Genomic DNA, 24,118 nt, shown 5'->3' with positions numbered 1-24,118 from the left:
TGGCCTCGAACTTAGAGAGATCTGTCTTGCCTCTGCCCCCAAGTGCTGGGATTAAAAGCATGTGCCACCACTGCCACAGAGTTTAAGAAATTATACTTTTCTTCCCTTCTGTGAATCTGTATTCTAATATGTACATTATAAATATATATGCATAATATATATATCAGATATATATCAGATAGGGCAGGTATAAACACATATATGCATACATAACAAAATAAATATATAAATATTCATATTTACATAAATACTTGAAATTTATTTTTTATGTGTATAAATGTGTGTGTGTGTGTGTGTGTTTGTGTGTGTGTGTGTGTGCATGTACCATGTGTAAAGTTTCTACAGAGGCCAGAAGAGGGCATTGGATACCCTGGAACTGGAGTTATAGATGGTTATGAGCCACTATGAGGGTCCTGGGAACTGAACGTGGGTCCTGTGTAAGAGCAGCCAGTGCTCTTGACTCCTGGGCCATCTCCATCTCTGCAGGGCCCCACTGTTACTTGAGATGGTATCTTCTAAGCTAATCTCAGACTGTCTTAGTTCCTAAATCTGGGCGTGCACCCCCACTTAGCTGTGTTCTCATTTTCTAAGAGAAAGGGCTTAATTGAGTCTTTATAAAGTTAAAAAGTATGCACATATTCATTTTCAGAAACACACTTACCCCTAGAAAATACCGAGTTAAAAGTATAGTAAATCCTTTTAAAATGTCACAATCTAACATGTGAGTGTGAACATCCAATGTCCAGCAATCCTAATGACCTGCCTACTTGTGTGTCTCAGGCTAAGTAAGTGTCTAAAGCAGTGGATCCAAGGATATGTGGACTTGCTTTATATGTGTTGCCTTTACAAGACCTTTGATCCCACTCAGAAAGCAGTGGCAGGCAGAGCTTTGAGTTCAAGGTCAGCGTGGTCTACAGCAGGGTGAGCTCCTTGTTGGGCTGTATAGTGAGACTTTGTCTCAAAAACTTATTCAAACCAAACAAACAAAGCAACGTGAGTAGAGTCTCTTCTGACTTTAACCAAGCGAAGTTGAAGGGAACCAGATGTGAAAGTGGGACTGGGCTCCAGTCTCACGGCATACACATGGCCCACAGAACCGTCCTGCTGGCTTCTGCTCTTGCTGCTTTACTTTGTCACTATTTGTGATGCTGGCCACACTTCACCAGCTGTGTCTTAGTTCCACTCTGAAATGGTCTCCCTCCTGTCCTTTTGCCTCCATTCTTGAATCCCAGAGTTCCTTAGTGTGGTTCATAGCTCAGTTGCTGGGATCCCTGCCTTTGTTCATGCTGGGATACTGGGATAGACCAAGGTAGCCTGGAGGTTAGAAGGACTTGTGTGAGAGCCAGTGTCCAGCACACAATACAAAGGCAAACACTCAGGCCTGGAGGATTTGAAAATAAAACCCAAGTCACTGGTGTTTGTGTTGAATGTTTGCTGGTAAATTGTATTGCCCCTTTGTATTCTAAGACTATTAACCAACACTATATTCAATTCAGAATAGATTATTGACGTTTTCCTGTGTTACCTGCTGACAGATGAGTAGAAAAGCCCTTTTGAAGGGCCGTTTAAATAAGTCTAGAACAATTAAGAAATAATCTACACCATTTCCGCGTTACCCTCCTTAAGTGAGCCTTTCCCGCCTGCAGTCTAAGTCCTTCCCAGCTCAGGCCATTCCATCTTGACCCCTTTCCAAACTTTCCAGCTTACTCCCCACCCCTCAACCCCCTTTCGTGCCTGCCTCTGCTCTCCTGAGGCTCTTTCTGCTTCTCTCAGAAGCCCTTCTCAGGCCTCCAACTTACAGCACTTGGCCTCTTGAGGGATGGTGTTGATGATGGTCTTTGCTGTGCCTCATTTCTCACCCCTGCCCTGCTTCTGGACCTTCTCCTTCATGACCACAATCTCCTGCTTCAGGCTTCCACTGTCTCTGGAATGTTTTTAACCCCTTTGCTCACTCCCAATCTCCCTCAGAGAGGTGGCTGCATACAGTTTCACAGAGCATCGCTCTGATATCATCTCTCAGCCTTCCTATGTTCCCCAAGGCGTGTCTGTGTGTGTGTGTGTGTGTGTGTGTGTGTGTGTGTGTGTGTGTGTGTATGTATGTATTTACCTTTTGAGACAAGATCTCATTATGTGACCCTGACTGGCTTGGAACTTATTACTTAGACCAGGCTAGCCTCAGACTCATAGAGACCTGCTTCCTAAGTGCTGCTATTCAAGGTGTGTGTGTACTACCATGTCTGACTTTGAGAGTCTGCTTTTAAAGGCTTTTTGTTAGCATCCAGAACAGCGGCAGATATGGGCGGGTCCACAGACCTGTCGTCAAGGCAATGGCCACTATATTCCCAGAATCCATTGGGTTCAGCTCCCACCTTTACCTGGACCTACTATGTCACAACATATATATATATGAGTACTCTCCCCCATCTCTCTCTCTTTTCTTCTCTCTCTCCCCTCTCTCTCTCTTCCTGCGCCGCTATCCTCTACCCCCTTCCAATTAAACCTCTTACACGTGGAGCTGTTTGGGCCTGGTGTCTGCAGACGCGTTCTCCCGCGACTCAAACCCATCACTTTTTATTACAGGAATTCTTATATATGCAGAGTAGAGAGAGGAGGATGGGGAGCTCATTCCATTTCCATGATGACTAGCTCTGGAGCACCCTGCTTTATCTAAAATAAGGGCTCTAGGAAGGATTTATTATTATTATTATTATTATCATAAGAATTATGTTGTTAATAAAAGGATATTAATAATATTATTGTGTGTGTGTATGTGTGTGTGATGCATGTGCAAGTACAGGCACATGTGTGCTACAGTCTGTATGTTGAGGCTGGAGGACAGCTTTGTGGAGTCAGTTCTTTCCTTCCACCTTTATGTGAGTTCCAGCAATCAAGCTCAGGTTTGGTTTGGGTGGCAAGCACATTACTTGTTGAGCCTTCTCTCTGGCCCCCCAGAATAGTTTCTCAATATCACTCATCTGTGTTCTGAGTTTCAGTTGTCTTATAGGTGACACTATTTGAATCAGGAGCTAGGACCCTGCACAGTGACACTGTCTTCCGTTTCCCCTCCTCCCTCATTTCTCTTTCGCTCTTTACCTTCCTTGTGGGCCTCTCCTTCCCACCCTACCTTCTCCTAGAAAGCTATTTGTTGACTACAGCACCTGTGTCTAGGCTGGTGTACAAAGTTGTTCATTCTTTTTCCATCCTTACTCCTACAACTCCACACTTGCCTACATCCTGTAGCTCACCCCTTCACTAACCTCTTGTACCTCTGAACTCTTGCATCTCACACACAGTCCCCTCTGTGCCAGCCTGTCTTTGTGCACACACAAGAAGCAGAGAACAGGCCAAGGGGGTGGGGCAGGGAGGGGCAGGGCGCCCAGCCATCAAGCTACCTCGGTAGCTTCTGAGAACAAGGGCAGAGACTAGCATGAGACACTGAGCATCACGGGTACTAGGTAAGTGTCTAGTCAGCATTCTACTGCTGTGAAGACACACTGTGACCAAGGCAACTCTTATAAAAGAAAGTATTTAACTGGGGCTTGCTTATGGCTTCAGAGGTTTAGTTAATATCATCACGGTAGGGAGTATGGAAGCATGCATGCAGGCATGACTCTGGAACAGTAGCTGAGAGCTTTATATCCTGATCCACAGGCAGCAGGCAAAGAGCTGCTGGGCCTGGCAGTGGCTTTTGAAACCTTAAAATCCACCCCCAGTAGCACACTTCCTTCCACAAGGCCCCACCTTCTAATCCTTCTAATTCTTCTCAAGGAGTTCACCCCAACTCCGATTAAATTTGCAAATATGTGAGTTTATGATAAGGGGCCATTCTCACTTGAACCGCTACAGTAAGTGTGGGTGGGTAGAGTGCCCCTTAAAGTGGACTTGGAGCAATGGATGTAGGAATATTGATAAAGGGCTTTCTTGGCATTTGTGAAGCTTTGTGTTCAGTCTCCAACACCACAAGATTATGTATTTACAAACCAAGTATTTGGGAGGTAGAGCAGTAGAATCAGGACCTGTTCAGGGTCATCCTTGGCTACCTGGTGAATTTAAAGCCAGCCTGGGATTTGTGATGCCCCATCTCAAACAAACAAACAAAACAAAGTGATGGGTGTTAGTTGGGATGAGTGAAGTACTAGAATGAAAAGGTTGTCAAACAAAGCCAAGGAATCTAGACAATGAGAAAGGATAAGGCAGGGAAGAAAAGAACCTATACCCTTCAAAGAAACAGAAACTAGGTGGAGCTGGCAGTTAGATGTAGAGGCTTGCTGAAGCTTAGTCTGGGCCAAGAGCCCTGGGGCAGCTTTGTCCTTCCATTCCGGGAATGCTACTTAAAGGATCAAGCAACCAGATCGGGCACCAGGTGGCTGCTGAGAGCAGTCACACCGTGTCCTCGAGGGTTACTCCTGGAGGCCAGCCAGAAAGGGCCTGTTCTCCAGGGAGGAGTCAAGAAGCCGGGGGTTTCTCTGAAAGGCATGTCAAGAAGAAGCTGTGGGCATGTGTGTGCTGATGGGGGACCTGTTTACAGGTCCCCAGGAAGCTCGTGCAGCAGTGTCAGAGATGGCTCCACTTCAAAGAGCAAGAGTTACATGGGTGCTGTGGCCGTCCCCTTACAGAGGGTCACTTGACAGACAGGACAGTTGTTCAGGTCTCATTCAAGTCCTGGGTTAGTCCAGAGGTACATGGAGAAGGTCGTACATCCTCACTTGAGGCAGGGTGGCTGTGGTGAGTGAGGCCGGGCTGTTCTGTGCAGCACAGGGTTTACAGGGCCTCCCTCCCAAGAGGAACAGTCTTTATGCATTCTCTGAGAAAGAACATAGAAGTTCTGAAGCACTTTAGAGTTCCAAAGGCCAAGGTTAGTTAAGCCACAGCAGGTTTTTGCATGGCGACCCCATCATATAAGCACAGATGTAAGGCCATCTAACTCGTTCTGTGTTTCTAGCGGGATAAACAGAAGTAATCAGTGTCTCTTTGGTAGTCATGCTGAGAAGGTAAATGCTCCTCCATAGGCTGGGAAATAGAGGTTTGCACCTTATGGTGGATTTCCTGGACATTCAAAGAGATGTCCCTGGCCTGCTGAGTGTCATTAGGTCTCCAGATCAGCTCTGCCCGTGGATGACTTGGCCAGGAAGGGCCACATGACTATGTGCTATCACAGTGTACCTACTGGGCCTGCCTGGTAGCATGTTGCTGATTGCTTCTCCTCATATCCTTCCAGAGCTGGAACACAGCCGGCATTGGTGAAACCCTGACAGACGATCTTCCTGCCTTCAGCCTCACACCACTCGAGTACATCAGCAATGTAAGAGCTCCTTGGGTGTGCTTCAAGGTGGTCTCTGTGTGTCACAGCTCGTCTTTGTCCTCTGATTCCCATCTGGTTTGTGCTGGCCCTGGTTTGGGGTAGTCTTCATTCAGACCCAGGCAAATGCAGCAGAGCCACTAGCTACTTGAGATGCTAGGATACTGCTGCACCTGCCCTACTCTTCCCGTGAATTGTGATAGAAGGAAGTGTCTGTCTCATCCACTTGTGACAAATGCTGTATTAGCTGTGGGCTTGCCCGAATGTCTGACAACTTTCCCCTTTGTGATTCTGCACCAGCCAAGAAGGATCTGCCATCTTTTTTTCTAGTGTGTGAAAGTTACAATGTAATTTTTTTCCCCTAGACTATAGTTATGAATGGCAACTTCCAAATAGTTCCTTCTTTCTCCAGGCTAAGCCATCTTGAAGGGAGAGAGAAACAGAACCAGGTGTAAGCCCAAGAGGTAGGACCTGAGTGTACTTCCAATGTTAGCACCTTCCTGGGCTCTTGTCTGTGAGCAGCAATGAGAAACGAACTTACACAGAGCTTTCAGTCTTTAGTACCCTCTCTCATTGAAGTAGGCAGGGCTGGACACATTTTAGGACATTGCAGCCAATGCAGAGAAGGTTGAATCTGCAGGGTGAAACAGGCTTCCATAGTGTGTGTGCGTGTGTGCGTGTGTGTGTGTGTGTGTGTGTGTGTGTGTGTGTGTGTGTGTGTCTGTGTGTCTGTGTGTCTGTGTGTGTGTGTGTGTGTGTGTGTGTGTGTCTGTGTGTCTGTGTGTCTGTGTGTCTGTGTGTCTGTGTGTCTGTGTGTGTGTGTGTCTGTGTGCTTGTCTCTGCATATGTATATGTATTTCTCTCTCCTCCCGCCCCGTCTGTCTCTGCATATGTATGTGTGTAAAAGAGAGTGTGCATGTAGATGCCAGCTAGCCACCTTGTTTTTGAGACAGTCTCTCACTGGGACATGGCGCTCCCTGATTGAGCTAGTCTGACTGGTTAACAGGCTCCAGGATCCATGTGTCTGTTTCCTCAGCCCTGGGATTATAGGCATGCACTGTTATACCTGCCTTTTCACATGGCTGCTGGGGGAAGAAGTTGGGTTTCCTCGAGCTTGAGCTGCTTCCTTGGTGAACTCTCCCCAGCCTCTTTGTGCTTGTTTCTGAAGTGTTGCCACAATGAGCATCACCTCAGGCTGGTGCGATCCCAGGTTTAGTAGTTTTGTTTTCATAAACGAACTTTTCGAGCAATTAACTTGGTTTGTCAGTGCCCAGCTGAAAGCACTGTCTTTTGTTTCAGATTGGGCAGTACATCATGTCCCTTCCCCTGAATCTTGAGCCATTTGTGACTCAAGAGGACTCCGCATTAGAGTTGGCTTTGCATGCTGGGAAGCTGCCATTCCCTCCTGAGCAAGGTAAGAGGACCAGAAAGCCGGGGTGCTGCTGTCCAGGGAGGGAGCAGTGTGTGCCTGCCATATAGGGCTTAAAAGATCCATCACCAGTACTTCAGCTATCTCTCTAAACTCCTAGTGCTATAGTTGTCGAAGAGACAATAGAAAAGGTGGCCCATGCCTATAATCCCAGCAAGTGAGAGGCTAAAGCAGGAAGACCACTGTAAGCATGAGGCCAGCCTGGGCTACATAGTAAGTTCCAGATCAACCTGGACTATAGAATAAGATCATCCTCCCAAAAAATAGTCAAAAGAAGACAAAATCAAACAAAAATTACATCTTTATGTACCATATAATGGGAACTAAAAAAGACTAAGTGCCCTCTCTCAGGAACTTAGCAGGATGAGGTCTGGCCAGGATTATGGAAAGAGCTGTCATACTTTACTCTGTACAGAGTGCACTGGGAACCAGCAGAGTCCTGCAGGGAGAACACAGTACCCACAGCTTGGGAGGCAGAGGCTAGAGCATCCTGGGGTGTTGGCAGCTAGTGGTTATAATGTGTTCACAGGGATGAGCACCCCTCCTGCTCTCTGGGAGCCAGCAGGTAAGCTGCCACTCCATAGCAGTGCGTGCCAGTCCTCATAAGCAGCTTCTCAGAGTGTCCTGTGCTGATGCCTCTGCCTGCAGCTCGCTGCAGCTTCCACATGTCCCTCCACCTCTAACCTGATAAGGCGGACATGCTGCCACCCAACTGCTTCCTTTTACTTGCTATTTGGGCCTGACAGCGTTGAGCGGGGGACACATACTTGCTGACCAAAAATCATCTTAACATCTAATATTGAATTTGTTTTTTTGGGTATAGTATGTAAAAGATTCAGCTGTTCCTACAGAGTAGCACAGTGAAGATAAAATCACATTGGAAGGTTAAGTCAAACTTCAGTGTCTCATCTCATAGATGCTGTGTTGTGTGTGTGTCTGATAAGGACTGAAAGCTGCTTCTGGTTCCTTGGCAAGAAAGTGGTACTGCTGTGGGTACTGCCTGCTGCATTGCATCAGGAGGAGCATATCGAGGGGTGTCCACACATCGCTCGCTCACTTCACACATGGTTGCTAATCATTTACTAAGTGTGGGCAACTAGAGTGGCTTCACCAAAGTAGATGTCAACAGTACTTACAAATAGGACAGTGTCAACAACATTACTCCAGATATTTTGGTTTTCTTTGTAGTTTTGAGACAGGGCTCATGTAGCCCAGGCTGGCCTTACACTTGCTATGTAATCAAGGATGGCCTTAAGCTCCTGATCCTCCTGCTTCTAGCTCTCCAGTGCTAGGATTAAAGACATGCACCACTGTCCACTGTGCCCAGTCATTTTCTCTCCTCCCTCTCTTCCTTCCTTTTTCTTTTTTCCCTTTTTTTTTCCCTTTTTTTTCCCTTTTTTTTTTTTTTTTGTGGTATGGGGATTGAATCTAGGGACTTGAATGTGCTAGCAAGCTTTTTATCACTGAGCTGCATTCCTAGCCAAAATATTATTCAAATTTTATTTTATTTTTTAAATATTTATTTACTTATTATATGTAAGTACACTGTAGCTGTCCTCAGACACACCAGGAGAGGGCGTCAGATCTTATTCCAGATGGTTGTAAGCCACCATGTAATTGCTGGGATTTGAACTCATGACCTCTAGAAGAGCAGTCAGTGCTCTTAACCACTGAGCCATCTCACCAGCCCCTCAAATTTTATTGAGGAGAGTAAGCAGTATATGTGAGTGCATGTGTGCACATGCCTATGTGGAGGTCAGAGGGCAATTTGTATCAGCCAGTTTTCTCCTTCCACTATGAGATCCATGGGTTGAACTTAGTTCCTTAGGCTTGTAAAGCACTGATTCACTTTGCTATCCACCCCTCCGAAAAATTAAACATCCAGAAAATAGAAAAGAATTATACAGTGAATATTCATATACAATCTGATCAGTTTGTTTTTGAGACAGGGTCTCTGTCTCTGTCTCTGTCTCTGTCTCTGTCTCTCTCTCTCTCTCTCTCTCTCTCTCTTTCTTTCTCTCTCTGTGTGTTTGTGTAGCTCTGGCTGTCCTGGAACTCACTCTGTAGACAAGTCTGGACTTGAACTCATCTGCCTGCCTCTGCCTCCTGAGTGCTGACATTAAAGGCATATGCTACTGTGCCTGACTTTCATTTCTAGAATTTTTTAAAAGAATTATTTATTTATTTTATGTATATGAATACACTGTAGCTCTCTTCAGACATACCGGAAGAGGGCATTGGATTCCATTACAGATGGTTGTTGGCCACCATATGGTTGCTGGGAATTGAACTCAGGACCCCTGGAAGAGCAGTCAGTGCTCTTAACCGCTGAGCCATCTCTCCAGCCCCTGCTTTAGTATTTTGAGACAAGGTCTTGCTGTATAGTCTTGGCTGACCTAGTATTCTCAAAGTAGTCCAAATGTGACACCATGTTTTGTTTGAAAGTTTTATTATTGTTGTTGTTACTATTGGAAGTCATCACCATCATTATATAGTTCTTTTTGAAAATGATGAGTTTCAATCATGGATATTTACTTGTTTGTTTATTTGAGGCTGAGTGCTGTGTACCATAGACAGGTCTCACACTACATAGCCATTGATGGCCTTGAGCTCTTGATCCTCCTGCCTTCACCTGCCAAGTGCTGAGATTACAGGTGTGCGCCCCATGTCTGGTTTCTGTGATGATGGAAATCAATCCCAGGGCCTGGTATATGTGAGGCCCTCTACTCCTGAGCTAAGTCCAGAGTCCTCCTCCTCTTCATCTTTTTCTTCTTTTTATTCTTCTTCTCCTTTTTAAAGATTTATTAAAGATTTATTTATTTTATATATGTGGTTATACTGTCACTGTCTTCAAACACAGCAGAAGAGGGCATTGGATTCCATTACAGATGGTTGTGAGCCACCATGTGGTTGCTGGGAATTGAACTTAGGACCTCTGGAAAGGCATTCAGTGTTCTTAATCACTGAGTTATCTGCCCCATCCCTGAACACATTTTTTTTTAATTTTTTAATTTTTATTTTGTATATATGGGTGTTTTACCTGTACAGCACATGTATGTTGGTTCTCAGTGAGAACAAGTGCTCTTATCTGCCTAGCCATATTTCCAGCCCTCTCCTGAACACTAACTTTAAAAACAGTGCTTTCCAGTCAGGGCACTCTTCCCTGCTGTGTGTTTAGCAAGTAGCCCATTTGTCTTCCTGTAGCCTGAGCTGACTGACTAGATTCTGTTTTGGCATAAATCTGCGAATGGCCTTTGCTGGGAAGCTGGCTTTGCTGTGTTTGTGAGCCTCTTCGTTCCTGCTGGGGTGTATAGTAAGGGCAGCCTGAGCTGCCCAGACCTGGCAGGGACTTGGTAGATCTGGACTTGTCTGATTCCCAAGAAACTGCCCCTCATCCTCAGGCTGCACCGCATTTTGGCCTCCTCTTCTCATTGGCACAGCTTTCTCCTGAGACGCCAGCTGTGGTGTCTTACTCCTACATCCTGTTTGCATACATTTTTAGGTGCCCCTGTGTGTAACTGTTGCTCCCATGGCATCTCTGTGAAGGCAGGGCTCCTGTTACCCTCTGTACAGATGGTAGGTGGTCTCAGGAAGGCTGGGGGCCCTTGGTTCTCTAGAGGTGGTGTTGTTTTGACCCCCAGTTCTTAGTTCCAGCAAGGCAGCTGTCTTATGTGTTGCCCCTTGGCTCCCTTAGTATTCACCTCTATTTTCATTTTGAGTCTCTCATCTCTCTAGGGCCCCCCTCTGCCTGCAGAAGTCCTGGACTCTATGACTTGATTTGGTTCCCAGACTTATAGGGACTTGGGTAGCTGCACCAGATTGATTCTTTTTCTGATCTCTCTTTGTCTCTGGTCAGTACCAGAGGACCCATAGGTTCCTTGTTGAGATTCTTATGCCTGTTTCCCACTGAGCCCATTAGTTCCCTGGCACATTAGGATATGTAGCGTTTACTGGGAGTCAGAACTCCCTGAGAGGTGACTTTTCCTGGAAAGATTTTGTATTTCTCTGAAACCTTCTTTGCCCTTCAGGGGATGAACTTCCGGAGTTGGACAACATGGCTGACAACTGGCTGGGCTCCATTGCCAGAGCCACTATGCAGACCTATTGTGATGTGATCCTCCAGATCCCAGAGGTGACCCCGCATTCCACCAAGCAACTGGCTACAGACATTGGTAAGTACCATGGGCCAAGCAGGAGGAGAAAGGCAGTTGCAAGTTTGACTTCCCTGTTGATCTCCAGGAATGTTACTCCAAAGCTCCCCTAACTTTAATCCTGGAGTTGGTGGGGTGAAGCTGGGTAGAGGGATGCTGGAAGGCCGTGGAGGTAGAGAACCATTATGGGGGCTTCTGTGAGATGCATGGGAACTAGCAAGGCAGCCTGGCCCTGCCTGGTCATCTGCTTATTGACATAGTAATTACTAACCTAACTAACGTTTATGGAGTGCTTACTACATACCAGGCATGTCAGGCACTGAAGCAAGCGTACATCCATTATGTTACCCAATCCTGTAGGTAGGTGAGGCTGTGTGGCAAGGCCACATGCTAGGTTCCTCTATGGTCCCCATCCTGCCCCAGGTCAGAGGGCAAGGCTCCCCCATGCCCTCCTCCTGGGGTTTTAAGTGGTCTGGAGAGAGGGTGGAGGAGCCTTAACAATCAGCTCCCCAGAGACTCATCCCAGCTGGGACCTGGGTGACTGTGGGACTGAGCCAGGTCCCACTTCTGTTTGTTTTGCTAATGAAGAATTAGAAGCAAGGTTTAGCCCTTGGGGTTCCAGAGAGGTTAGTGATGGGGCCAACCTATAGTCCAACTGCCCTGAATCCCTCACTCTCCTCCTTTCAGCCTGCCTTTGACTCTTCCCAGAGGCACCACCACTTTTCAGTGAATTTTCTAGGCCCAGGCATACAGAGATGGATAAGGAAGTTCAGATGTCTTTTAGTATGCCCAGCTGGTATAGCCAAGAGCATGGAAGAGGCATAGGGAGTGGGGTAGTGGTGAGCGGGTGCATGAGATGCTGTGAGTGCCCCTAGAGTTCAGTGGTCCACATCATTCATCTTCTTCCCTCCCTGCTTACTCTACATTGCTTAAGCACCTACTGTGTGCCAGCTATAATGCTGGAGAATGGCACACAGTAGGGATTAGAGTATGTCTTCACCTACTGAGCATAAAGAAGTGAGGTTAAGGGCTGGGAAGGATGCTGAACAGTGAGGCCTGTGGCAAGGAATGGGAGACATTCAGATCAAGCATAAGAACATAAGAACATACTGCTGGCCAAACAGAGTATCATGGCAGACTAGGGCCTCCTGGTTTTACTGTTGAGCTGGGCCCAAGGAAATCCTGGCCTGACCTGGCGCTCAGAACTAGACAAAGAAGAGGTGAACCTAGGTACTGATCGGAAGGTTAGGAGGACTGGAGGGGCCTGGCTGATGCTGCCCCCTCCAGGGCTTCTGAGTGGGAAGAGGAGGAAGGAGACATGACTTGTCTGTGCAGTGACCCTGCCAGCACAACAGACACTTTTGAGGCCCCTTTCCCTGCTGCCTGGTGGGTACTATCTGTCTGCATGGGCAGGGTTGGTAAAGGGTGGCACTCCTGCTTGCTGCTGGGTGTCCTGTTCTGACAGTGCTGCCCGAGCTGTCAGTGATTAGAACCCAGGGCTGCATTTTAGAATGATTGACCCCTAGAGGTCTGTCTGTCTCTCTTTCTTGAGATGGGGTCTCACTGTGTATTCCTGGCTGGCCTAAAACTCACTATGTAGGCAGCTTGTCCTTAAACTCACAGAGCCCCACCCACCTCTGCCTTTTGAGTGCTAAAAGTGCATACACCATACTCAGCTAGGTCTCTCTTCATTGTCATGTTCAATTTGATTTAGGCTTGGGCTATTAAACCTGCATGAACTAGTTGTCAGGGGTGAACTGGAGAGTGGAGCCTGCATAACCCCAGGCCACCATCTGTGACACCAGCCTTGCGTTCAGAGTGATGTTCCCAGTAGAAATCTTGGTTGTTCAGGAAGCCCATATTTCCCAGGCTCTTTGCTTCTCCACATGCTGGCAAACATACTGGGGGATGGGATGTAGGGGAGGCCAGCAACCTTTACACTGGTGTTTGAGGGATAGGGGAGAGGAAGGGGGCAGTGCTGAATGGTTCTTAATTAAGTTATAATTCCAGGGCTTGGGTCATATGGACAGTCCAGTTTAAACCTGTTGGAGAAGGGCCCCCACAGTACTCAGCGAAGGCCTGCTTGCAGGGGGGCAGCAAGGGAGCACCCAACATTTGGGAAGGCCTTGGGGTCCCCATGTACTACGCTGCTGAACCTGTCCCCTCCTTACCCACAGACTATCTGATCAATGTGATGGATGCACTGGGCCTGCAGCCGTCACGCACCCTCCAGAACATTGCAACGCTCTTGAAGGCCAAGCCTGAGGAGTATAGACAGGTCAGCAAAGGCCTGCCACGCCGCCTCGCAGCCACCGTGGCCACCATGCGTGGTGTGAATTATTGACCAATTGTGAGAAGAGTGTCCAGGACAGGGTACAGGACTGGTGACTCTCAGAATGGATTTATTCTCAGTGGTGGGGCAGTGTGTGTGTGTGTGTGTGTGTGTGTGAGAGAGAGAGAGAGAGAGAGAGAGAGAGAGAGAGAGAGAGAGAGAGAGAGAGAGAGAGAGAGAGAGAGAGAGAGAGAAAGAGAGAGAGAAAGAGAGAGAGAGAGAAGAAAAAAAAAGGTTATAAGCCAAGTATGGTGATATATGTCTATAAAGGGAGTTTGAGGTCATCTTGAATTAGAGACCCAGTCTCTACAACAAAAAGCTGTAAATGAGAAGTAATGTATTATTTATCAGAGAGAATTTTTCAGATAATTTTTAAAAATAACCTTTTCTTAAAAGTGGGCTTAATAAACATTGTGAAATGGATCAAAGGGTGTTTCCTTCTTCTCTGCTAATGTCTGAGTACTCAAACACTGAACAGGGCCTGAGAACACTGAGGTGGGTAAGATCATGAAGGAGGCTGGGGCTTTACCAGTGTGGAGGGAGCAGAGGACGGAGGAATAGTTAGCAGGTAGACCAGAAGGCCGAGGCACAGGAAGAGGCTGTCAGGCAGGAGGAGGTGAGCAGCAGGCTGGGGTGTAGGTCTACAGCAAGGAGCAAGAGGGGCGTCACACCAGGAAGAAGCACAGAGCAAGTGCAGTGGCCAAATTCAGCCAGGGTGGCTGGAGAAGAAGGCAGCAGGCATTTGGGTTAGAGAGGAATGGACCCAAATCATATAGGATCTTACAGCTGTGGTGAGAACTTTGGCTTCATTTTGCCCTTTTTGTTTTATTTTAGTGTACAGGATGTTGCAAATCTCATCTTGTTTTTTTATCTTTTTGGTCTATTGCATTGGTACTTGTCAAGGCTGTGTTTGGCTTATATGTAACAGAAAATAACATTGCCTGATTGACTTGAGCTGAGAGGAATTAATTTTTCAATAATGAGAAGTCAGAGGGTGGGGACTTCAGGAGCTGACTAGGGCCCAGACAGAGGAGGGACCTTTGCCAGTGCTCATGGCAGGTGACCCCAGCAGTGTGACTGTCATACCTATGCTCAGGAGGAAACCATAGGACAGGTTGGAGAGACATGGCTCTCTGTTCTACCAGGCAATCAGCAGTGCTCCACCAGCCCCTGCTGACTTCTAGGCCACTTTGGCCACTTCTTGGTCACAACGTATGTCCCCAGCTGCAGGGGATGCTGGGAAAGTAGGAGGCAGGGATAGGAACTGCTTCAGTATTTCTCACATTAGTCCTTTCAACATTTTGAGTCAAATAACTTTGTTGGGAAACTGTTCTTTACATGAGCTTGACTTCTGTTCACTAACCACCAGGAGCACAGCTCTAGAGGATGTTGGTTTTTTTTGTTTTTTTTTTTTTTCACTATTTTACTGGGTTCTTGTATCTCTACCTCCCTTCCACTCTAATCCCTTCCGACCCCCCAACACTAGGTAGGATAGAAAGAAGATTAGATGGAAAAAGGGGTGTAGACCTCTTTAGCGTACTTCCTGCTCATTAGGTGTGTCAATCTTTTAGTCAGATTATCACCAAACAGCAATCCAGCAAAAGCAAATGCAGCAGCTGGACCAGCAACAGGCAGAGCAACAGCCATCACAGGCCCTTTGAGACTTTCCCATTTCTACCCTCTTTAGAGTCCCCAGAATTAAACTATCTGCAGCTGGCAAAAATCACGCTCCTGCTAGTGCACAAGGCAAATCATAATCACCTGCTGAGAAGCAGCCTCTTATCCCACACCTGAGATTAAACAAAAACATACTCACATAACAGAACTGTATTTTTAAAGAAACCAAAATTCTTACTACAAGAGAATAATCAAAACTGTTTTCAGGGATTCCCAGAAGGGCAAATCCAATAGGGAAACAAACACTGGTTAGAGCAGTTAGGATTTATACTCTGGCCTGAGCCAATGTCTACCCTGAACAAAGTTGGTTCTTTATGATTTGTGCCACAGGGGATCTAATCACAGCCTTGCAAATGATAGATAGCAAGCACTCTCCCTGAGCTGTGTCCTATCCCATTTTATTTTAGTGTGAGGGGTTATCTTACAAAGTTGTCGAGGCTAATAATCCAAACTTGCTTTGTAACCCAGACAAGCCTTGAACTCATGACTCTCAGCGAGTGGGCCTGCACTATCAGGTCTGACTTTCTTTCACTCTGTAGCCAGTGTTATCTTCAAACTCACCAACTTCCAGCCTCAACCTCCCAGCTGTTTCTTGGCAAGGAAGGTGGGAACAGCAACATTTCCTCTGAGAAGGCTGCTTTTTAAAATTAAGTTCATCCAAGACCCCAAATGGGCAGCTTTACTGCTTGCTGGAGTCTCTCATAGAAGTCCACCACAGCCATGGCAGGCACGGGCTGTTAACTCGAATCAAGAGAGGTTTGGGGACTTTCCAGGCCTGTCAACTAACTGCCTTGTGGCAAGTTGAAGTTGAGAGTAAATCCGGTGACCATAGTATCTACACTCCTAACCCAGAGCCAGGCTGCCTTCTTTGTACACCGTGTGGGAGGTGCATGACCTAGGTGACACATGCTCACAGTGTAGGGACACTTAATCCCAGCAGGTCAGCCTGCTTGTGCCAGTACCACCCTTTAGAGTGGTATGCCACACCTATAAGGCCACCAGGGCTAGCATCTCACTGGGACTGGCCTGATACCTTGGGAACTAGTTTGGCTGGCATGGACAACAGTGTCAGCTGCGACCTTGCCCTAAGAGAAGTACTTTGGTTTCTCGTGGGTTGATCACACACTGTCTCTGGCTGGCAGGGGTCAAACCTGAGAGAAGCAAGAGCTGGAAGGTCACGGGAGCTGCAGTCACTGGTGACCGGGGTCCATGAGACCGGTCAGACTTTTGAAGAACGGCCTGGGGCTGCAGTCAAGGCTTTACTACTTCCCAGATGTATGACCTTGGGAGAGTCTCCCCCTCTTTGTGCCAGATTCTAGGCCCCCGTGATGCTTCCCAACTCTCACTTAGACTACCTGAAGAAACACTGAGGGACAGTGGGGACAATGGCATATGGCAAGTTCATGTTCATTGTTGGTTCATCGTCTCCAGCATGCTAACCTAGGTTCCCTTTTGGAGATGAAGCGGAAATCATGGATTGTCTTGGGTGATTTGAGTGTGACAAACCTGTTCCCAGTGCTCAAAAGGCTCATGGGGTCCCTGGTAGGAATGGCACAATACTCTTCTAGCCCATGTGTGGCTATGCTTGCCAGGTCTGAGCCACCTTAGTGATGGGACCATTGAAGCCATCATCATCCTGGAACCTCTCACTGTCCCCTGAGAGTGAGGACAGCAAACCAGTTCCGATGTGGTTCCTGCTGCGCACCTTCAGATGACTCCCAAGTGTCTGTGAGTAGAATCTCTGCTGAAGTCAGTGGGATTCCTCCCTCCCTGGATTCTCCCAGGACAGCTAGTTGGTATTTTTTATCCCCAGTCACAGCCTGGGTTATATGAGACATTGTCTCAAAAAACAAACAAGGTCTGGAGAGATGGCTCAGCAGTTAAAAGCATTGGATGCTCTCCAACCAGTAACAGTGTGATGTCCAAGATTTCAGCCTATGGCCTGAGAGGGAAATGGAGGTGGGAATAGCAGGGGACCTCGGAACAGACTCTTAGAGGCAGGCTTCAGTGAGACAGCTTGTTTAACTTGAGGGTCAAAGACTATTTAAACCTTCAGGAAAGTAGATAGGGATCTCTGGGGAGAGAGTAGATCCTTGGCATAGGCTGGTGCTGCAGATGCCTCATTTGCCTATGGAAGAATTGCAGGTGCTGCGACATGATGACCTTATAAGTGTCAAGGGAAGTGTCAAGGTGGGGGTGAAGGACTACATGACAGAACAGGCAGACCCCAGTCAGGGGAGGGAGTGGTCCCACACCACCCACTCTTGAGAAAAGATTTCCAGGGCTAGACATCACTTGATGTCCCCACTTCTGCTCTGAGCCGGGTCCACAGTTCCCTGGGCCCACAACCATTAACTTAAGTTTGAATGTGAGAGAAACAAATGACTAATATTCCAGCTATTGTATGGGTGAAATTATACTACAAAACCAATTTGTTGTCTTCCCTGAAATTGGTTTAACTGAGTGACCTGAGTTTTGACTGACGATCCTAGGCACTAGTCCACAGTCCCCTCAGACTCTGATTTGCTGGATGCTATGGTGGCTTCAGGTCTGGGCAGATAGAATTGGGACTGCCAATCTGAGCAGCTTATCCAGTTTATCCAGTTTATCACTGACCATGCTGATTGGCTCAGAGATAGGCACATGGCCCAGTCAGGGACCAATGTGTGTCAGCCTGAAGCAGGCCTTAAGAGGCCCCTAGAAGCAGAGAGTTAATTATTTGGGGTACTTGAGAACATTTATTTGTTTTGTGGGGTTTTTGTTTGTTTGTGTGGTTTGGTTTCTTGAGACAGTCTCACTGTGTAGTCCAAGCTGGTCTTGAACTGGGATCTTCCTGCCTGGAATGACATGCGTCTGCCCTCCATCCCCATGCCTGGTTTTGCTGAAGTCAGTTTAGGACCTTGGACTAACACTTTGAGGACAACATGGAAGGAGGTGCATGATTCCCAAGCTTGCCTGAATGCACTTGGCTCTCAAGGCAGCATGCTTGCCCGTCCTACGCCCTAGACATGTTCCAGGGCACCCCGGTTACCTAGTGGGATAAAGAACAAACCTCTATCCAGTGTTTTCTCTCTTTATTTTCTAGACAAAGCATGTGCTCCCCTGTCAAGCCTTGTTACCTGATGCCCTCTCCCTATGATCTGCACACCTCCCAAGTCTGTTAGCAGAGGTCAGCCAATGCCAACTAGGGCAGGGTCATTGCTTCTGGGGGACTGAGGTGTAACAGACTGGGAAGTGGCCTATCACCAGGAGAGGGACCCTAGGGTGTCTCTGGAGCCTGTCTGCTAGGTCAACTGAGAGCAAAGACTGGGTATGGTAGGCAAGAGCTAGAAAAGGATACAAGTGAAGTATTCTGGAACCAGCACTTTGACCCTAAGAACCCTTCAGCCTAGAGCTGACCAGAGGGACATGGGCTCTGGCTTGGGCACCTGTGCCTCTGGCTCTTTGGACAAGGCCTAATAAAATAAGGCACTGGCAATGGTTGTAACTCTTCAGTTTCGAGTTCACTAGTTGCTGGGTGGTGGTGGGGATCTAGATGGCCTCCACCTCGCTGTCCGACTCCATGGTATCCAGCGGTTGCAGCCTTAGGGAGTCATAGTTGGGGGGTGGAGTCCCCGGAATGGGCAGAGTCTGTTGGTCAGGATAGACCTCGCCATGGGGCCTGTAGCTGGTTGTGTCAGGCTGGAAGCCAAAGTTGGTATGGGCCTCCACCAGCTCAGCCACAGTGGGTGGCGGACCAGTATAGGGTGCCTGTGGCTGCCTCCTGCGCAGGCCTTTGCAGGAGGCCACCAGCTTGATGACGGTGATCCAAATGAAGTCGATAATGATCTCCCCAAACTCAATGAGGCACAGCACCGAGCCCCCCATCCAGAAGCCAAATTGGCCCCCCAGGTTAGAGAGCAGCCACACGATCTGTAGGAAACAGGGAGATGAAGGCCAAGTCCTGCCCAGCACTGGGACCCTATTCCCCACCTAGGGTCTCTAGAATCCACAAGCCAGGCACACCCACACTTACATTGTTAGCCGGCGATTCCTCGATGGTACGGTAGTTGAACTCTTGGAAGTAGATATTGAGCTTGACAATGCCCTTCCTGCAGGAGGCAACAAGGCAGGCTGGGACCATGGGTTGCCCTCCCCCCAGATGGGTGCATGCATGTGCCCCTTGGGAAGGGCATGCATGGCACCCTGCTCACCTCTAGTCTGAGTTGCTCCCAGGAGTGGGGAGATTCAAACCAGACCAGGAATTACTACCATTCTTCTTGCTCTGGGCCTCAGAGCCATAAAGGGCATCTGTGCTCAGCACCTGCCCTGTGGGTCTCTTCTTTATCCCCCTATGTCTGCTATTTTTCTAAAGGGTCTTCTGGCCTGAGATAGTCCCAGAGGTCTAGCCCGGTTGCTTGAGTCAATCTCAGGGCCCCACATAAAGGTGAAGGAGAGAGCTGACTCCGAAAAGCTGTCTTGTGACCTTCACATGCACAACATAGCATGGGTGTGTCTACATACATACATAACACACAAAATAATTGTTTTTTTTTTGTTGTTGTTTTTTGTTTTTTTTTTTTAAGAAAGGAAGACTGGGGTGATAGAGAGGTGCTGACACATGGAAAACGGGGTCTGTCTGTTAGACTCTGAGCCCTCGGGTGTCTTTCTTCTCTTCTTGCCCCCTCTTCCTCTCTAGTCTTGCACTGGGTTTGAACAGCAAAAGCAATTTAGGCAACCATTCCATGTGCAAACCCTGTCCAGGGCACTTGTTCCTCCTTTTTCTGCCTTCACCAGCCCTGGCCACACTCCAATCTCACCTGCTCAGGGTGATATTTGAGCTCTGGTCCCGCTCCTGAGACAAGACGTGTAAGATCCAATCCTAGAACCCAAGAAGGTAGCTAAGAGAACAGGACATGTGCAGGTGTGCCCATGTGGACACACACACACACACACACACACACACACACACACACACACACACGTGCGCGCCCGCGTGTGCACACACATGCCCACACACACACACACACACACACAGCCCCTGCAGTGCTTGGCCAGGCCGGAAAGCAGCCTTCACTTTCCAGAAGCCTGAGCCTTGAGTTGAGAGCATAGGACACTCACAGAAATCCTGGCTGTAGTCAGAGGGAGGAAGCTGTCTTGTCCCCAGGCAGGTAAAGTCTCAGGCTCAGTCCCTTCTCTGGCCAGAGCACTTGCCTTTCCTTCTTCCCAGAATCCTCCCTGCCTGGCCTGGGCCAGCTCTGCCTCTGGCTATGGCTCTTTAGAGAGGCCTTCCCTGACCTGCTTTCTGAAGTGCTTTCCTTTGTTGCTTGTTCCCATTGTTTCTGTGCCTCACCACCTAGACTTTGAAACGATCTTATTTCTATGTATATGTTGTCCCTCACTGACCAGGCTGTGGACTTGGTAAAGGGAAGACTCCGCCAGTCCTTGGCGATGGTGCCTGAGAGAGTATTGGTGGGGTGGAAGGAAGGGAGGGAGGGAAGGACAGAAATGGATGAAGGGGTTAGGGAAAGAAAAATAGAGGGAGAGAGGGAGAAGACCCTTTTTGACGTTCCAGACTAGTTCTTAACCCAAAGATAGCAGAACAGGAGCTAGGCCTTCCAACATCTCACCTCAGAGGCCTCCGATGGCCAGTCAGCCATGGAGATGGTCATCTTATACTGGGTGTCACTGGAAGAGAAGACAGCCCTGTTGCTGTCCCATAGCCCAGTGCCCTTCTCACCAGCACCCACAGGCCCCCATAGCCTGTGTCCCCCTCACCAGCACCTGCAGACACCCCCTTCCGGGACACACTCACTTGCAGGACTCCTTGCACATGCTGAGGCAGGTCTCTCTCTGGGTCACACTCATCTGTAGGCTTAGGTAGCAGTAGGCTTCATAGGAGAGAGAGGGAGGGGGTGATCAGGAGCCAGAAGAGCTGCTTCGGTGTGTGTGTGGGGGGGTCCACCCTTCCTCAGGGAACTTCTGCTCTCCTCCTAGGTCACCCAAGGGAGACTCAATCTAAGTCCCTTGTTACTAAAATCATTGTTCCATACCCTACCCCTCCGCCTGGCATCTTGCCCCAGTCCAGCATTGGGTGTGATCCGTACAGATCCTAGCTACAGCTCAGCAGGTTAGTGTCTTCTCCCACATCCCTCCTCATCCTATCCCAGAAGATGGCTTCTAGGATCATGGACAGAAGGATAAGTGACCAAAACACAAACAAACAAACAAATAAATGTATGTTTTCCTCATTTGTATATTGTATTAGTGGTAGGACCTATGAGTACTAAGTGTGTCTCTGGACTGACTCCAATCCCCTAGGACCCTCAGTCTCAGGCTCCATCTCTGTGGAAACCCATTGTGAGTTTGTCCTGTGATGAGCTGGGATGAAGCCACCATCACAGTGGCAGCTTTTTCAGTGTTCCCTTCCAGCCCAGTTCCTATCATGCATGGACACACATGCTGAGGATGGATTCATGGTTTTGTGTGCACATGCACACATGCAAACACTGGAAGCAAGGTGCCTGCTTATGAGCACACACAGGCACTGCAGTGGCACAGTGTTCTGTGCATGGAGACACAGCCATGTCTTTCCTAGGGGTGTCTGAAGGTACACACTACACACTCTCCAGCAGCCCCCTTCTCTGCTCATATGTGTGTGTGTGTGTGTGTACAGGGATGTACATGGCACACACATGCCTGGAGGCACAGCTCATCCCCACACCTGTGCCTCAAGCATGTACGTCATGGAATCAAGATGAGGAGAAGGAAGATTCTTTGGGAAGGGAGCCTGGGAGAGGGTTTGTGGGCTTGAACTGGGGAGAGACCCCTTGGCTAGGGGCTTCCCCCTCACTGTTGTCTGTACTCACCCCAGTCTGGGAAGTCCCTGTTGTTGCAGTATTTCTCCCCAGCAGGCAATGGGTACAAGTAGTGGCCACAGCTGCAGTTATGGATCATGTGGTCTTGGAAACAGGAATGAAGACAGGCCTGTGGATGCAGAAAAGATCTCGGATATGGTGGGATGGTCCCACTCCTGTACCAGGAAGAAGGAGCCCAGAGAAGTTACAACCAGGACAGAGAGCTGGGGACTAGGAGGTGTGGCCTGCTGACAGCTGCAGCTACAGGCTCTGCTGGCAGGCCACAGCTGTTCTCACACACGGGACCCCACAGCAGCTTCTTGGGGCCTGAACAGAATTCCAAGCAGCCCCAGTCTCTCCATCCAAAGCTGGGCTTTGTAGATGGCATGGGCAGGGATGGTCTGCCTCAAATAACCGAGGTAACAGCTCATCCAGTGAAGTGTTAGCACTCTCCTGAGGTCTGTGTACACGGAGACCTGGAGAGATGGCAAGCAAGCTGGCTCAGGTCTGCTTGCTTATGGCAGGGGCTGGGGGTGGGGTAAGATACCCAAGGGAGGCATAGGGGTGATCTTTAATGGATCAGAGCTGAGGGGAAATGGAGTAGAGGGGACACAAGAGTCCCCAGCCCTGAGAACTGGTTTGTAGTGAAGACACTTTCAGAGCCCCAGTGTTCATGGGGTTCAGGTCATTCTGACCTGGTTCCAACTCACTCACGGACCAGCAATGTGTACTGAAGCAAATGATTAACTTGTGAGCCTCAGTTTACTCATGGGGAAACAGGATACTAGTCACACCTGCTTTCCAAGGTTGGAGGACTCAGGATGGTGTCAGGCACTTGGTAAGCAGTTATTACACCCGCTCCTTCCCTCCTGCGCATGTCCCAAGGGTTGATTACAATGGCCTCCTGCTCCAGCCCATGCCTGCTGCTCTCACCTCTGCCCACTCCTTCCTTCCTCCTCTGCCCCCTCTTCCCCAGACCAATACATCTGACCTCTTCTCCCCGAGGGACCATTGAGGTCCCCACTGGCAGGAGATGGGGCTGGCTAGCCCATTCAGAGAGGTGGTCAGAAGACAGAGTGAGGGTCAGAGGAAGTATCAAGTTAGAGTGGCTCTGGCTTGGCTGAGCGTCTCACACAGACCTCAGTCTCTCATCTGGAAAACAGGTGTCACCCCCAACCCTATGTCAAGCATCTTCAGTTCAGGGTCTGTGTTTTCCTCCCTCCTACACAAGAGCCATGTGTATAAAGCCATGTGCATCCCAAGGATGCCTTGAGGATGTAACACATGTAAATTACTTGCTAGAGTACATGGTCAACCTACTGTAGTTAGTACACTCATAAATGCTGCTGTCGTTGGCATATTGCTATCACAGAGGAGGGACTGAAGAGATCAAATGAGGAAAGGCAAACAGACCATCAGCACTGAATCTCACTCAATGTGAGTTCCATCCTGGGTGTTCTTCCCAGGGATACCTGCCAACAGGATGTAAGAGTGGTTGAGAACCCAGTGCCCTTGCCCTTGCAGCACCGTGGTCCCATGCACCATGTCTACCTGGTGCCGCTGCATGCTTGTAATCCCCCTACAGAAAAGATCGAGGAAAGAGTATTTTGAATTTTAGGTCAGCCTGGGCTACATAGGGAAACCTTGTCTCAAAGAAATAGATAAATAAGAAAGACAAGATTTGGCAGAGCCAGTCCAGCTGTCATAGGGCAAAGGGGACAGGGCCCCAAGGTCCCCAAGCCTGCACAGCCTTCCCACCTGGATGGAATAGGTGGTGTTGTAGTTACTGTAGAGGTTCTGAATGGCAACATCGGAGCCGTTCATGGTGCAGGGACTGTAGGGCTCCCCCTTGCGCTGCAGCTTGTCCTGTGGAGAGAGGTGGCTCATGGAGACCCCTGTAGTCCCTTTTGTATGTGTGTACCTCCCCATGGAGCCAAGTGGATGCTGCAAAGGGCTGGGTGTTTGCAAGCGCTGGAAGGCATAAGAGAAGTTGGTGCCGTGCCAGGTACTGAGGTTTGCAGGGAGCAAGGGTGGGCTGAGGTCCTGAGTGATATTTTCAGGGCATGGAAGGGCAGCCCGGACAGGGGAGCTTCTCCCCTCAGCCCTCCCACTCACACTGCCCTGGGGGCCCCCATCTTTACCACCAGCACCCCAATAGATGTCTCAGTTCCTGCCATGGCATAGATGCCCTCTTCTCTGATGAAGGGGTACGTCCTCTGCTCATGAAGCATCAGCCTTGCGCCTGCTGTGGATGCAAGGAAGGGGACATAGTCCTCCTGACCGATGTCCAGGATCAACTTGAGACCTGTTGAGGAAGGACAGCGAAGGCTATTGAGCTTGTATACACCACAGATGGAAGGGAGGCCATCAGCCAAGGTGTTCTCTGGGGCCCAT

The 24,118-nt window shown here is 48.6% G+C and overlaps 2 protein-coding genes across 3 annotated transcripts in view; one reads left to right on the top strand and one right to left on the bottom strand.

Annotated features, from left to right (window-relative positions):
- The window catches only part of Cog7 (component of oligomeric golgi complex 7), a 60,609-nt gene extending 46,975 nt beyond the window's left edge, over positions 1-13,634 (top strand). The window contains exons 14-17 of the mRNA XM_031388163.1: positions 5,219-5,302; positions 6,599-6,713; positions 10,757-10,900; positions 13,057-13,634. Of these exons, the coding sequence (XP_031244023.1) occupies positions 5,219-5,302; positions 6,599-6,713; positions 10,757-10,900; positions 13,057-13,223 (510 nt within the window). The 3' untranslated portion in view covers positions 13,224-13,634. The remainder of the gene's footprint in view (positions 1-5,218; positions 5,303-6,598; positions 6,714-10,756; positions 10,901-13,056) is intronic.
- A 4,311-nt stretch (positions 13,635-17,945) lies between these two features.
- The window catches only part of Scnn1b (sodium channel epithelial 1 beta subunit), a 56,814-nt gene continuing 50,641 nt past the window's right edge, over positions 17,946-24,118 (bottom strand). For both annotated transcript variants that reach the window (XM_031388162.1, XM_031388161.1), the window contains exons 6-13: positions 23,866-24,029; positions 23,483-23,590; positions 21,737-21,854; positions 20,683-20,758; positions 20,498-20,555; positions 19,688-19,749; positions 18,904-18,979; positions 17,946-18,800 (exon numbers count right to left, since the gene is read on the bottom strand). In XM_031388162.1, coding sequence (XP_031244022.1) covers positions 18,420-18,800; positions 18,904-18,979; positions 19,688-19,749; positions 20,498-20,555; positions 20,683-20,758; positions 21,737-21,854; positions 23,483-23,590; positions 23,866-24,029 — 1,043 coding nt within the window. In that variant the 3' untranslated portion in view covers positions 17,946-18,419. The remainder of the gene's footprint in view (positions 18,801-18,903; positions 18,980-19,687; positions 19,750-20,497; positions 20,556-20,682; positions 20,759-21,736; positions 21,855-23,482; positions 23,591-23,865; positions 24,030-24,118) is intronic.

The sequence above is a fragment of the Mastomys coucha genome, unplaced genomic scaffold (genome assembly GCF_008632895.1).
Source record: "Mastomys coucha isolate ucsf_1 unplaced genomic scaffold, UCSF_Mcou_1 pScaffold21, whole genome shotgun sequence".
NCBI lineage: Eukaryota > Metazoa > Chordata > Mammalia > Rodentia > Muridae > Mastomys > Mastomys coucha.
The sequence above is the reverse complement of the archived record's forward strand: the minus strand, read 5'-3'. Positions and strand labels throughout refer to the sequence as shown.